General features: G+C 26.6%; 1 protein-coding gene across 1 annotated transcript; it reads left to right on the top strand.

Moving 5' to 3' along the window:
• The first annotated feature begins 1,801 nt into the window (after positions 1-1,801).
• LOC105363283 (ankyrin repeat domain-containing protein 50) lies at positions 1,802-14,383 on the top strand. The gene is made up of 17 exons (XM_011500946.1): positions 1,802-2,144; positions 2,513-2,954; positions 3,630-3,941; positions 4,424-4,863; positions 5,251-5,424; positions 5,693-5,863; positions 6,425-6,736; positions 7,149-7,470; positions 8,292-8,538; positions 8,938-9,121; positions 9,955-10,171; positions 10,496-10,675; positions 10,876-11,129; positions 11,451-11,780; positions 12,266-12,480; positions 13,064-13,244; positions 13,694-14,383. The coding sequence occupies exons 1-16, from the start codon at positions 1,911-1,913 to the stop codon at positions 13,236-13,238; spliced, it is 4,209 nt and encodes a 1,402-aa protein (XP_011499248.1). The 5' UTR covers positions 1,802-1,910; the 3' UTR covers positions 13,239-13,244; positions 13,694-14,383.
• Positions 14,384-15,032: the final 649 nt, after the last annotated feature.

Consider the following 15,032-nt stretch of genomic DNA (forward strand, 5'->3'; position numbering starts at 1 on the left):
TTGGTTTAAATTAGCAAATAAAATAAACGTAAGATTAATAACAAAATGGGCTATAATTTCAAAATTTCATATACGAAAAATGTTTCAATTTAAAGTGAACCACAATAAATTCATCTTAAGGTATAAAATAAATCAGTTGAATCTTTTTCAAAGGACCGTAATATAAAAAGATAATTTAACATTTCTAAACATCGTAATAATTTATTAGTCGAAGTTATGGTTCAAGTTATGTTCTGTCAAGTTACCTAATGTGTAGAAATTTAATACGAATTAAATTTAAATTAACACAAATTAAATAGTACATCTTTAATTTCACGAAGTATCTTTAATATCCTATTACCTACTATGTTAGAGTCTATGTGTAGTCTGAATGTAGTCTGGAAATCTATACTTGTGACAAAAATAAATTGTTTAAAGATGAAATAAATGCTTTTATTGAAAAAAAATATTAATTTTTATTAGATCTTATTTTTAACTTGATAATTTGTTTTCTTAAAATTATAAATAAATATGAAAATGATTAAAAAATTAAGTTCTAAAATATTTTTATTTTATTTTTCCATTAAACGCGAAATGTGAAATTTTTACAATCAATGTTATAATATTTTCAACACATATTAATTCAGACAAATAATATTATATTAAAATTGATCATTTTAATCTAATACAAATCATTGCTTTATTTTAATAAAACAATAAAAAGAGTCTGTATAATATACATAATATTATTCGAAATTGTAAAAGAAAAATGAAAATGTCATTCAATGCCTAAAAGCACATAATTCGTAGATATACAATGATTAACGCTTATAATTAAATTAATATAAGCTTTTCAATAAAAAGTATTATAAAAAACATCAATTATTACAAAATCATGTTTCAATGGATATGTCCATTGGAAAATAGGACATTAAATAACAGATATTGATATTGTTGATCTTATAGTAAATTAACTATTTTTACAGTATTGATAGTACGTAATATGAAGTTTTTAGACTAACATATTTAATTTTATAGATTTAATTTATAGATCGTATGCACGGAAATCAAAAGCAATTTAAATTCCATTCTACTTCACATCGTAACATTAACGTACATTGCATTATGACGTCACAGTAAAACTATGCTAATGGATGAAAATTCTTTTAACGTTGGTACTAATATCGAAATGAAGATACTCGTGATGTAACAGTTATTCTAAAATAAAAATCATTTGAAAATGTTAAATCTTAGAATATTCAAAAATTATAAATATAAAAAGATTTTTATCATAAAATGACAAATTTCTTTCAGAATTTGTTAATAAAGTTTGTTAATATATATAATAATATGACTGTTTATAACTCAGCAACTAAATATTATAAAACATATTGAGGGTAGACACGAATATATAAAATAAATCGTTATTTAACATTTATATTTCAAAAATATATACTAACTAATAGTTTTAAAATTGTACTTTCAAATCTGTCTTTTTTTCAATCAATTAATTCCAAGATTATTTAATAAAAATACAGAAACTGTATTTTATGCTTACTCGATAACATTTTAAATACAATTTTAAATTTTCAATAATTATAATATAATTTTGTAATTTTTTTTAATAACTTTTTTATGTGAAAAAGATAACTCCATAAGTAAATTTTGAATAGTTTTATGTAATTAAAATACATATAATAATACTGTTATAAAATTTTTTTATTTTTGAACTTATAAAATTTGACACCTATGTATATTTAGGTATTAACTTTAAATATTAAAATTGGTAAATAATTAAATTTATTGACGGTTCGTAGCCACCAAACTCGCCCAGTGGTAGTACAACAACGATATTGACAACGACGGCAAACAATGAATCGACAATCAACGAGGCTGACACACACGGGAACGCTGGCCCTTCAGTTTCCTCCATGTCTTCACGAGAGTCAATTGCCGAAGCTTATGCCGAAAAGCTGCGTACCGACTCGGATATACAAGCAGCCCTACAGCCTGAGATACTCGATCGAAACCCTGATGAGGCACTCAGAAAAGCTGTTCTTTTACCCTTGCTCGAAGTCGAGCCGCCTAAGGATTGCCTCATGTTAGTCGTGGATTCGATCGATGAGGGCCCAATCCTCAATTGTGGCAATTCCTGCTTGCAACAGGTGACTCGTCAAAATTCTATCATAGTTTAAACGCTAAATAAATAACTCCGCTATGAACGAATGAACGATTTCATATTGATGTTGGTTGGAAGTGTGATAAAAAAAATCAAATATAAAAACTACTATAAAGTTATTAGTATTGTTTACATGTGCAGTTTTAAATTTAATATTTTAGTTCATATTATATATTCTTATGTGATAAATAAAAATAGATGTAGCTATAAATCGAAGTTTTAATCGTGATTAATTAAGCTACGAAAATAATTATTATTACAAAATTAAAAATATCACGTGTCATCAAATTGTTTTAATAGCATAAACAAGAGGAAATAGTAAAAGCAAGTGCAGGTAAATATTGTTTTTTTTAGATGTCTAGTGCAAGCCTATTGGCGCTAAATGCAGGCAGTATCGGTCGGGAGTCGAAACGTGATTCGGAAAATGAGGACGAAGACGAGGTTTCTCGTACAATTGCTGAGCTCCTTGCTAGCCATCACCATCTTTTCCCTCAGTGGTTGTTACTTGTCTGTACAGCGCGCCGTCAAAGTAAAGCTATTTTACGTATGTTCACGGGATTTCGCAAGATCGCCCTTGACGATTTACGTAAATCTCAAGTTGTTCGAGATGTTCAGCACTACATACTAGCGCGGCTCGATCAAGAAGACGCTCTCAGACAACATATTTCAAGAGATACTGCTGAAATGCTGAATCATTTGCACATTAAGAGTAATGGTTGCTTTCTGTATTTGGAAAAGGTCCTCGATGGCGTAGCCGAGAACTTCATTGTTCTTCGTGAAGTTAGAGAAATTCCTGGTTTGTTGTCAATAATTTCCAGTAACTTTCATTATAATTTTCATCCAATAATTATTTATAAACTATACATTGGAAATTCCTACTCGCGATATCATTTTTAAACGAATATTGTTTAACAGGCAATTCTAACGTGTAATTTCAACTATAAAGATATTTGCTTATAGTTCACTTATGATTAATTGAATTATATAGAATTAATTTGAAATTATATAGAAATAAGAAAACATTATTATTAATTTTATTAATGCTTTATAATATATAATTGAATCTTACGATTTTATTTCATATAATAAAAAGATTATGAAAGAGATCTGTAATGATTTTTCAATTATTATAAATTAATTTTTTAATATTGCTTGACAACAAATATGTTCGCATCTAAAACTTTCATAAACATTCAATTATTTTATTTAATTCGCAAATAAATAACATTTCTTAAATTAGAAAATGGATTTTCTATTGTACGTATATATATTTTCATTTCATATTTCAATAAAATAATTCAATTAAAAATCGATACCGCTTAAAAAAATCTTATCTCTTAAAAAGCATAATTTTTTGCAAATAGTTAAATTAAATTTATAAATTTATAAAAGTACCAATTGTTTAAATATTTAATTCTGCAAATAACTTTGATAGACGTTAAATGTTATTACAATAAAAAACTATGATTAGGTACTTTGAACGGCCTTTACCTATGGCTATGCCAGCGGCTATTTAGTAGAAAGCAATTCGCTAAGGTACAGCCACTACTGAATGTTATTCTTGCTGCAAAGCTGCCAATAAGCCAATCAATACTGTTCGATTGTGTGAGGACGGCAAATCCTCTACTCACTCAAGAGGATTTCAATCGTCAGCTACATCTACTACGTCGAGTTATTTCAGTGTCTCGCGCTGGCGCTCTAATGCTTTTCCATCACAGTTTCGCAGAGTGGCTGCTTGATGTTAAGCACTGCACGCAAAAGTATTTGTGTTCCGCTACAGAAGGTGTGTATAGACAGATAACCACCAATTTTTATTACACACATACGATTTTATTTATATTGCTATGGTTTAATTTCTATGTAGTTATACTTGCAAACATTCTTTAGTACTTATTTGTATATGATGAATACATTGAACATTATTATAATACCATTCACCATGGTAATAAAAATTATTCTATATTCTATCTGATATTTCTATACAAATTTTAGAATCAGCTTTAAATTAAGAAAAATACTATAGGTTTATTTACAAAAATTAATTAAAATTTGTTTAATAAATACACTTATAAAGTATTACATAAACAATAAAAATAATAAATAATTTATATATTTTTTATAGGAATTAGAAGATTGATTAGAATCCTCGATTGATACTTATAAATTTAATGTTAAAAATAAGAAATGGCTAATATTTTAGATACAAATGTATTCGTTGATAGTTTACTATGATTTTTCTAATCTCTCAATTAATAAAACTTGTAGGACACGCGATGCTGGCCATGCAGTATACATTGCGAGCCAGTAATCTCAATCCAGACGAAATTTGTGTGTTATCCCAACATGTGCAGAGTACGTTCTTTCATCAACAACAGCACCAGCAGCAACGAACTTATTTTCAACATCATCATCAGCAGCAATCGGCGACAGCAACCACGGGGACCGGCGAGGTTGCAGCAATTTCTACGATACTGCAAATACAACCACAACCATCGATACTCGACTCTTACACTCTTCAGCTCTTATGGTTAATAGGTAGTGGTGCCCGATTCACGCAATGTTATTTGGATAGCAGTGAATGTATATTATGGCCCAAACAAGATGTCAAACTTCTTAAACTTTTGATCGACGCAGGAGCAAAATTGTCGCAAAAGATCACCAATAACGAAGAATCGAACCATAATACCCATGTCTCTTCTAGTCACGTATGTTAACTCAATATTTTTTCCTCACCAAAAATATCTCGAATATAGATATAAATGAATTTATTTTAATAGTCCGTAGACTTCGCCGAAATAATCGATCTATTTGACATTGAAATTTTTTTTTAACAATGCATTTAATAGTATAAACATTTAGAATAAATGCATTATGAATAAAATTGGTTTGTCATTGGTTACTTTCTGTTGTATGATTAAGAAATTAGTAATATATTTATAAAAAGATAATAAATATATTCTATTATTTTATATTGGAAATTTAATTTATTGCCATTTAAAATATTTTATTTATATTAGAATTTTTATTATAATTTACATTCAAATTGTAAAATTGCTTAAATTTATCATAATTATCAAGCTTTTGAATGCTAGATTTCACGTAATTCAACACCAATGGATGAGTCACCGTTGGAACCATTGATTGAACTTCTTGGTGAAAACGGTGACATCAATCAAACGGATTCGTGTGGCCGTACCATATTACATAATCTTGCAACAGATGGAAATGCAACTCTTCTTGAATTGGCTCTCGAAGCTTATCCTGAGGTAAAGTTTGTAAAATCAATTATTACATGAAATAAGTGTACTCTAATTTTAAATCTTTTTATATGATAATTATTCATTCGTAGCTTATTAATATTATAAAGCTAAAGTTCCAATATTGAATTTACTATTTATGACAATTTTTAGAAATATTGTCTTAATAAAAGTAGTATTTTTTTAAATAAAATTTATTTACATAATCATTATCATTAATTTGGTATAAACATAAAAACATACATAATCATTAATTTCGTATAAACATAACTTATAGGCTAAACTGGAGGCAACTGACCGCCATGGACAAACGGCGCTAAATCTTGCTGCACGTCATGGATATTCTGCGGTCGTTAAGATTCTTTTAGCCGCTGGTACTAATGTCGATCATGCTGATTGCGATGGTTGGACTGCCTTAAGAGCCGCTGCATGGGGAGGTCACACAAAGGTAATCCAATTATTTTTTTCAAACTATTAATGTCAATATTTGCTATTTATAGATTTACTTAATATTTATCATCTAATTTTCAAAATAATTTTGTATATGGCACCTTAATTCTTTTTTTTTTATAATACTAGATTAAACTTTATAATTCTGGATCACAATTATATACTCATAAATAGTAATAATATTTGAATAACAAATAAATAAATAGCATATTTAGGAAAACTTAATCATATATAATGACTATATTAAATCGTTATGTAAAAGTTGTCATTGTTAAAAATGTAAAAATTAAATAAATATGATAGAAATGAAATGACTTTTATGGAAAATATTATTAAATATTATTATTATCGAATGTCATTATATTTAATATACAATAATAAATGAACTGATTCAATATTTGTATCATCGGAAAATAAAAACAATTGAAATAAACGGAAGTTGTACATTTTCAATACAATGTATATTAAAAACAATATTATTCATCTTGTCAGATTTGTCCAATTATTTTTATTACTTATTAAGTATTTTATAAAAATAAAGAGCAATTGATTACTGCAGGTGGTAGAGCAGCTGCTTGACTGCTCAGCGCTGGTAGATTGCGCAGACTGGGATCAGCGAACAGCGCTGCGAGCAGCTGCCTGGGGTGGACACGAGGAAATCGTAAAAGCACTGCTGCAGCATGGAGCCGACGTCAATCGTACCGATGATGAAGGCCGTACAGCACTTATTGCCGCGGCTTATATGGGCCATAGCGAGATAGTTGAGCACCTGTTAGATTTTGGTGCAGAAATCGATCACGCTGATAGTGACGGTCGAACGGCTTTGAATGTTGCTGTGCTTAGCGTGCCCTTCAATCATGGATACGCTAAAGTTCGTCGAAATTTTAATAATTTTTATTATATTATATTTCATTATCAAGTTCATAAAATACTATTTAACTCTTAGAAAATTAATTGATAATTTACAAACATATTTTAACGTATTAAACAAGTCAAATAAAAAATTGATTTTCATTTAATCGTCAATATAATATTTTATTCTGTATTAATAAAAAAAGACCGAATTTAGTTTTATCGTTGTTATATTTTTACAAGGTGTTATAATACATTCTTATGAAATAAATAATGAAACTTATCTTATTACTATGTACTTTATGACTTTAAATACTTATTCTCTGGCAATCTTATTTCCCATCGGAAATGTGTAAATTTTAATAAAGTAAGAAAAATATTATAGTTATTAAATTTGATTGATTTATCGAGCATTCCATCATACTTCAAAGGTGGTGAGCTTACTATTAGAGCGTGGTGCAGATGTTAATCATCAGGACAAGGACAGTATGACACCACTTCTCGTGGCCGCATTCGAAGGTCATCGTGACGTATGTGAACTACTGCTGGAATACGAAGCGGATGTGGACCACTGCGACGCTACTGGAAGAACGCCCCTTTGGGCTGCTGCGAGTATGGGCCATGGTTCGGTTGTGGCTCTCCTACTTTTTTGGGGCTGTTATGTCGATAGTATTGACAACGAGGGCAGAACAGTTCTGAGTGTCGCTGGTGCACAAGGTGGCACCGATGTAGTTAAACTCCTTCTTAACAGAGGTATATCGTCTTCGGCTGATTAGAAAACTCTTATATTTTATTGAATGTCGATTAATTAATATTATTTATGTGAAATTTTATATTTTTTCTGAAAATTACTAAAAATATTTTACAAAAGCAATATTCTTAATAATTTTGATTGTTTTTTTCTTAAATTATACAATTAATATTTTCCTATTAATGGTGTCTTCTAAATAATGTTTATTGTTCTATATAATGATGTATATTAATAATAAAATCATAAATGTAAAAGTAATTTAAACTATGCATAACAAAATATTTAAAGTTACTATGTTTAAATTTATAAAACAATGTGTATTTAATTCTCGACATTAGAACAATATATTGATTATTAAATTAATATTGAGTAAAAATTCGAGAACAATAGATATAATTATAAATTTCTTATTTTCTAATGAAAATGATTCTATGGTCTTGGAATTTTTTAGAATAATTATATTTTTAAATAAATTCTTCCATTCTATCTGTTTTTTATTTTAAAAATTTATATACGTCTTTTTAATTTTATTCCGTTCGGAAATAAGAAATTTATAAACAAAAATATTAAGAGCCATATATTTAAAAACTTTGTCATATATTTTTGTAAAATTCGAATTTGTTTCTAGAATCATATATAAAAGCAGTAATATTTTAGTCATAACAATATTTTCTAAGAATTAATAAAACATTTTAAAAATTCATATTTTATTATCTTCTTTAATATTTTACAAATCGTTAAACGAGCTAAAAATATGTAAAATACAGAGTGGTTTTATTAAATGACAAAATAAAAGATTATAACTGCTAAACAATTTTTGTAGGCTTAGACGAACAGCATAGGGATAATTCGGGCTGGACACCCTTACACTATGCGGCATTCGAAGGTCACATGAATGTGTGCGAAGCGCTTTTAGAAGCAGGTGCGAAGATCGACGAAACCGATAACGATGGAAAAGGTGCACTAATGCTCGCTGCACAAGAAGGTCATACTAATCTCGTCGAGAGACTCATTGAACAACATACTGCTCCTATCGACCAACATGCACACGACGGCAAAACTGCTCTTAGGTAAGATCAGCGTGTGTATCACAATTGTGCACAAATTATGTACTAAATACGAGATTAGAACACTACTAATGATGTGAAGTTTTGTGAAAAAGATTGTCAAGGAAAATGATTATCATCGGGTAATTACACGAAATAAGTTTGTGATATTTTTTTTTATTGTTACCTTCTCCTTCTACTCTCTTCTTTACTCTCGATTTTTTTTTTTTTTTTGCTAAATACAAAAGTAATTCAGTGATATACATGGTATATTCTTCATATACTCATCCAGTTGGTTTTAATAAAAAAATTGTCGTAATTGTTATAATTAATAATTAAAATAAATATTTACTATTATTAATTAACTACTCATTCTTATAATTTAAGTACTATTTATTTATTAACTTTAATATTTTTATTTAGACTAGCTGCTTTAGAAGGGTATTATGATACTGTGAAAGTGTTACTCTATCATAAAGCTGATATAAATGCAAAGGATGCAGATGGACGAAGTATACTTTACATTCTTGCTTTAGAAAATAGATTGGCAATGGCTACATTTTTATTGGAGCAAGCTCGTCCTAACATTGAAAGTAGAGATTCAGAGGTAAAATTTACATCAATTTCAACTAAAGATAAAAAATATATAAAAAAATATAATTAAAATTTTAAAAAAACAATATTAAAATAATTTATATAAAATTGTATACTGAAAGTAACATTAGAAAAGCTATTTTACATCTTCAAACAGATTACTATACATATTTTATTTTTAGGTTATATATGTTAAGAATATTTTTTGTAATATCTATAAAAATAGACATTGAAAAATAAAACGTCTATTAAATTCTTATAAATTTTTTTAAAATACTTCTAGGTTTCTATTCGAGTTTGAGAAATTAATAATGAGAACTTTAAATAGATTAAATGAAATGGTGATGAACTTCAATTAGAATTAATTAATAAATTATTAGTAAAATTGTATACACCAACTAGTCTGTATATAAATTTTAACAATTCATATATGCTAACAAAATAATTTGATTAAGTAAATAGTTTTCTATTAATAATAGATTTTTATAGGATCTGTTCATTCATCTACTGTTAGTATACTTAATTTTTTCATTTTAACTTTTATAAATTTTATATTACAATTATAAATCGTACTAATTTTACTAATTGCCTTTTAAATAAGTATTTTAATTATTGTAAATGTTATTGTATTTTATCCCTCAAAATATTAATCATTAATATAATTACAGATAAAAACAATAGTATTGACAGACAATTAAACGAATACTTATAATAAAAAAGCTATTAAAATATATGAAAAATAGTTATGTTTTTGTTTATCATTTATTTAATTATGAATGGTATAACCTTATTAAACTTACAAATTTGATTTTCCATAATAAATTAATTATATAATTACTTAATTAGGGTCGAACAGCTCTGCATGTGAGTGCTTGGCAAGGTCATGTTGAAATGGTGGCGCTTTTATTAACTGAAGGCTGTGCGAGCGTTAATGCTCGAGATAACGAAAACCGAACACCTTTACACTCCGCTGCTTGGCAAGGACATGCAGCGATAGTTCGACTGCTTCTTGAACATGGAGCTACTCCTGATCATACTTGCAATCAAGGAGCTACAGCTCTGGGTACCAAGCAAAGAATTAATTAGAAAATTAAGACAATTAAATAATTTTTGTTTTAATCTGTATTAAAATCATTAATTAATTAATCAAATTTCTCTCAAGCATCTATTCTTATTGTTAAAATATTTGTTTTATAACATATAATTTATTTGATAAAAATAATTATTAAAAATAAATGTAAAGCAAATACAACGCAATTTTAATTAAAATTTTAAATACTATAAGAATGTTGTAATAATGTTATACATAAAATATAAAATAATAATACCTTAGTCGCATGTTAAGGAAAAATTAAACATCACAAATAAAATAAAATAATATTCATAGGAATTGCTGCTCAAGAAGGACATGAGAATTGTGTTCGAGCATTGTTGAATCACGGAGCAGATCCTAATCATTCTGATCACTGTGGAAGAAACGCTATTAAAGTTGCAGCAAAGAGTGGGCATGATACTGTAGTTAAATTACTAGAAGAATACGCTGCCAACCGACGCTGTTCAAGAGCAGGTAAACATTTAAGTGAATAAGTCAATTCAAATATTGACATTTATTACATGTACACTACTGCTCAGTAATTATTGGTTTAATTATGTTAGTAATGACTTTTTAATCATTTGCTTAAATATGCATATGCAGCAATGACTTTATTATAATGTTTTAAAATTTATATTATATATTTTCGTAAAAGTATAAACGTATAATTGTAGCAGGGAGTAGTAGCACAGCTTCAGTTACTTCTAATTCAACAACAGAAACAAAGCCTTCATCTGCGATATTAAACCCAATATCAACACAATATAGTCCGGCAGAATCACCAGATTCTACCAAGAGGCGAAGTTGTATATCGTTAGGTAATAATTCAAGTAATAGCAAATCTAGTAGCAATTTAACAGGAAGTACTAAAAGTGACCGATGCAAAATTAATCAAAATTCACCTATAATCAATCAAGGTTCAAGCAAGGTAAGAAAATAAAATTATAAAATAAATTGTAAAATAAAATATCCCTCCAACCCATATGATATTTTACATCAATAAATATATTATTGTCATTTATCTATTATTTGTTTAATCATATTACATTTAAAATAAAATGCATAAATATTAAAAAAGGATACATTGTACATTCTTTTAATGTAAATTAAAAATGAAGATTTTTACTGTTATTGATTATCTTGAAAAACAATGTAATAACAATATTTTATTTTCTAATATGAAATTTTCAATCTCACGGCATTTTTATAAAATGTTTAATCCAAGTTTGAATCATTAACTTCTATTTAGGCAGTACTATCATTTACACAACAGTTACAACAATGCTCACGGGGTATAAAGTCTAGACCTCTCAGCAAACTTCTTTCACCTCTAAGAAGTGAACCCCAGAGTCCAATATATGCTTCACCACCACACTCACCCTCTAGCGACAGCATCATTCCGTATTCACCAACCAACAATAGTCCTCCTAGCGCACAGACTGCGGCAAGTATAATTCAAAGCCAACTGGGCGTATCACTGCTAACAGCGAACCACAGCACTCAATATAAATCGGCACATGCCTACGATCGCACGGGAGCTCTTTATGATGCTATTTGCATTAAAAAAAACCAACATATGGTAAGCATATTATAATGTATATTAAAGAAGAGGAAATGATATTTTCCCTTATTTATTTCTAATTTCTTTTACATTAGATTGAAAAACTTTGCTATCAATATCCGTCTTTATTAATCCGAATTCAAGTTTTTAATAATATTATTCTTTTGAAAGTTACAATATAATTTATCAGATTAAAATATTAAATTTCTATGCTAAATTTCTATATTTAAAGTAATTGTATTAAAATTAAATTCACTTTGTGACATAATATCCGTTGGTTATTAAGAATTGATTGAATTTTAATTTAATAAGTTTTTTCTTAAGATTTTTAAATTATTCATAATTATTCTATAAACTTGTACAAAATTAAACAGCTTTATTTTGTAGGGAATAATACTATCAAGTTTTTCTCTAAAGCAATTATTTATTACAATTTCAAACTTAACTATTAATATTATCTAAATTATGTACAATACTAAACTATATAATATTATCCATGATAGCATCAAATGGAGAGTGGCACAGAAACCAAGCCGTTTGAGTTGACAAATGAGATGCTCGGACTACCTTTTAACAATGAAAGAAAAAACTATTGTGAAGAAAAGAAGCCTGCTGATACACATTTTACTAGGGATACTCACATGAGGATTATTTTAGGAAATAGTGGCGCAGGAGTGGGACGAAATGTTAAACATAACTCAAATAATTTAAGTGGAAAGTAAGTTTTTTTTTTATTGCAATAGATTTATTGACAATAATTTAAATATAATTCTTACTATTAAAATTATTTTTGCTGTTATAGCTGTTGTTAAAATTCTGTAAAATTTTAATGTTTTCAATATAAAGAATGCTAAATTATAATGAAATTTTAATTTGATAATTTTATTCTAATAAATTTTTAAAGAGATATACATCGTTTACTATATTTTTTAAAAAATTATTAACATTTTTATATATAATATACGTTTTGATATTTTATATATATTTGCTATTTATGTTATTTATTTTATTAGTATGTACAGAAGGTATTTAATAACACAATAATATATTCAGCAAACATTTTTTTATCATGTCATATAACAGTAGATATAAAGTTCATGTCATTACAAATTTATCATACAACAATAAGTTAGATTTATTTATTTTAATGAAATATTAATAGAATTATTATTAAATATTATAAAAAGTTATTTTACTATATTTGAAGAAGAAATTTTAATATTTTAAAAATTTATTGAAAACATATATTTAATAATTTTTTTTTTTTATTACTACAACTCGTAATCAACGCTTTAATTCAGTATTGGAAATTCAAGACCAAAACGAAATGGCTTAGTTTCATCTAACCCGGCAATGCGTTTAGTTGCTGGAGTTAGAAATGGAATCGAAAATGCAACGAATCGAAATAAATCTGTAACTACACGCGTTAATGGATTTCAGTGGAAAGCAGAAGCTAGAAAGGAAACTCCCTTATAGGAGCAGGTAAATTTTATTTGACCTTAAATTATTAATTTTAAGAATGTATATTAGATTTTAAGTGACACAAATAGCAAAAAATTGTAATATAACTTAATGAAATATTACAATTTTAATAAATTAAGTGTAATATGCAATGTAAGAAGTGTTTTCTATTGAATATATTCGTTCAATTACATATACGCAGAATATAATAATTCAGAATAATAATTTGATATTTAATAAATTTAATAAAATAAAATCAATTTTTCTTAAATTAAAAACAAACAACATATTGTAACATTATTTCTATTTAAATCTCAAACTGCCTTTGCAATAAATACGCAATGACTTAGATTTATAAATTTGTATGCAGTTTCCAATTCATGTATATTTTGTAAACAAAAATTTAAAGAAATATCTACATAATTTTATGTATAAAATATCACTTAACTAAATGAAATTTTAATTTTTAGGATTTAGCTTTTGTTAAATGCACGCATGAAGCCTCTATTCAACGACAAACATCTAATTGGAAAAACTATCTGAGCAAAAGACGAAAATCTATTAAAAGATTTTTTTCGTTTCCTTTGAGCAGAATCAAATTGCCACCAAAGAAGGAGAGTAAGAGAAATAAGAATTGCAAGAAATAAAACGAAATGTGATTATGTTCAACAGGTTTAAATACCTGTCGAAACGTTATACCAAATTCATTAACGAATCATATGAAAACTTAATAAAATAATAAATAAATGACTAATAATATTTAAAAAATAGCATAAATATTATATTAGAAATGAACAGATGTAATCTTAATCTCATTAAGGAATATGTGTATAAATGTAATATTTAGAATATCCTCTATTGATCTCATCGAAGCTTAAAAATACGTTAGTACGTAAATACACTCATGCCTGTGCACATGGGTATATTCTGTACGAAAGCTGTGACGTTTACCTAAATAAAAATTAGAAGAAATAAAATATAATGTAGATGGTACATAAAGAAAGAAGACTTGTATCGTACTGTATTACATATAAAATAAAGAAATGATAGATATTGATTGGGGGAAAGACTGATTGCACACCAAATACAGTGCTAATTTTTCGACAAATACTTTGACAAACGTAGGTTTTAACAAAAAAAAAACGTAATTAAAGAGTGAAAATATGTATAGAATAACAATAAATACTATTATTATCTTAATTATTATTATTATTATTATTATTATTGGTATTTATACTATTATCATTTGTAATATTTACAATAATTTTTTTTTCATTATTGATATTAATATTGAATTGAAACTAAAAGGTAAAAAATCGAAAATTGTAAAATTCTTTTGTATAAAACCAAACTTTACAATGAATTGTTAAAGTTACAAGCATTGTTTCAAAATGATTTATTTATATAAAAGAATTTATATGACTGGATCTATATAAGAATTTTCAACGTTTTATATTATTTTATTATTAATATTACAACGAATAAATATTTATTATGAATTATAGTTTTATTGTAAGAAATCATTATAATTCCGTTGTTATGATTCAGTAGATAATATAATAAATTAAACTTTTGACAATGTTATATTTTATATTTATTTGCCATCGAAAATAGTTATTTTACATGCAGCGTCTGAAAATCAGATTACAAAACAATTAATTTTTATATACTAAAATTAAATTTGTTTTCTTAGAAAAAATTTTATAAAAATTAAACTACATTAAAATATTTTAAAATAATCTAAGCATAAGCATACTAAGGATCAGTTATATAATTATGAGAAAACAAGATCCTGTTTATATATATACA

This window comes from Ceratosolen solmsi, unplaced genomic scaffold (genome assembly GCF_000503995.2).
Source record: "Ceratosolen solmsi marchali unplaced genomic scaffold, CerSol_1.0 scaffold27, whole genome shotgun sequence".
NCBI classification, from domain to species: Eukaryota; Metazoa; Arthropoda; class Insecta; order Hymenoptera; family Agaonidae; genus Ceratosolen; species Ceratosolen solmsi.

Excerpts from the sequence above, each read along its gene's own strand:
- LOC105363283 (XM_011500946.1), top strand. The coding sequence starts at position 1,911 with ATGTCTTCACGAGAGTCAATTGCCGAAGCTTATGCCGAAAAGCTGCGT. Across the intron at positions 4,864-5,250 it reads CCCATGTCTCTTCTAGTCAC|ATTTCACGTAATTCAACACC; the intron begins GTATGTTAACTC and ends TTTGAATGCTAG. Across the intron at positions 7,471-8,291 it reads TAAACTCCTTCTTAACAGAG|GCTTAGACGAACAGCATAGG; the intron begins GTATATCGTCTT and ends CAATTTTTGTAG.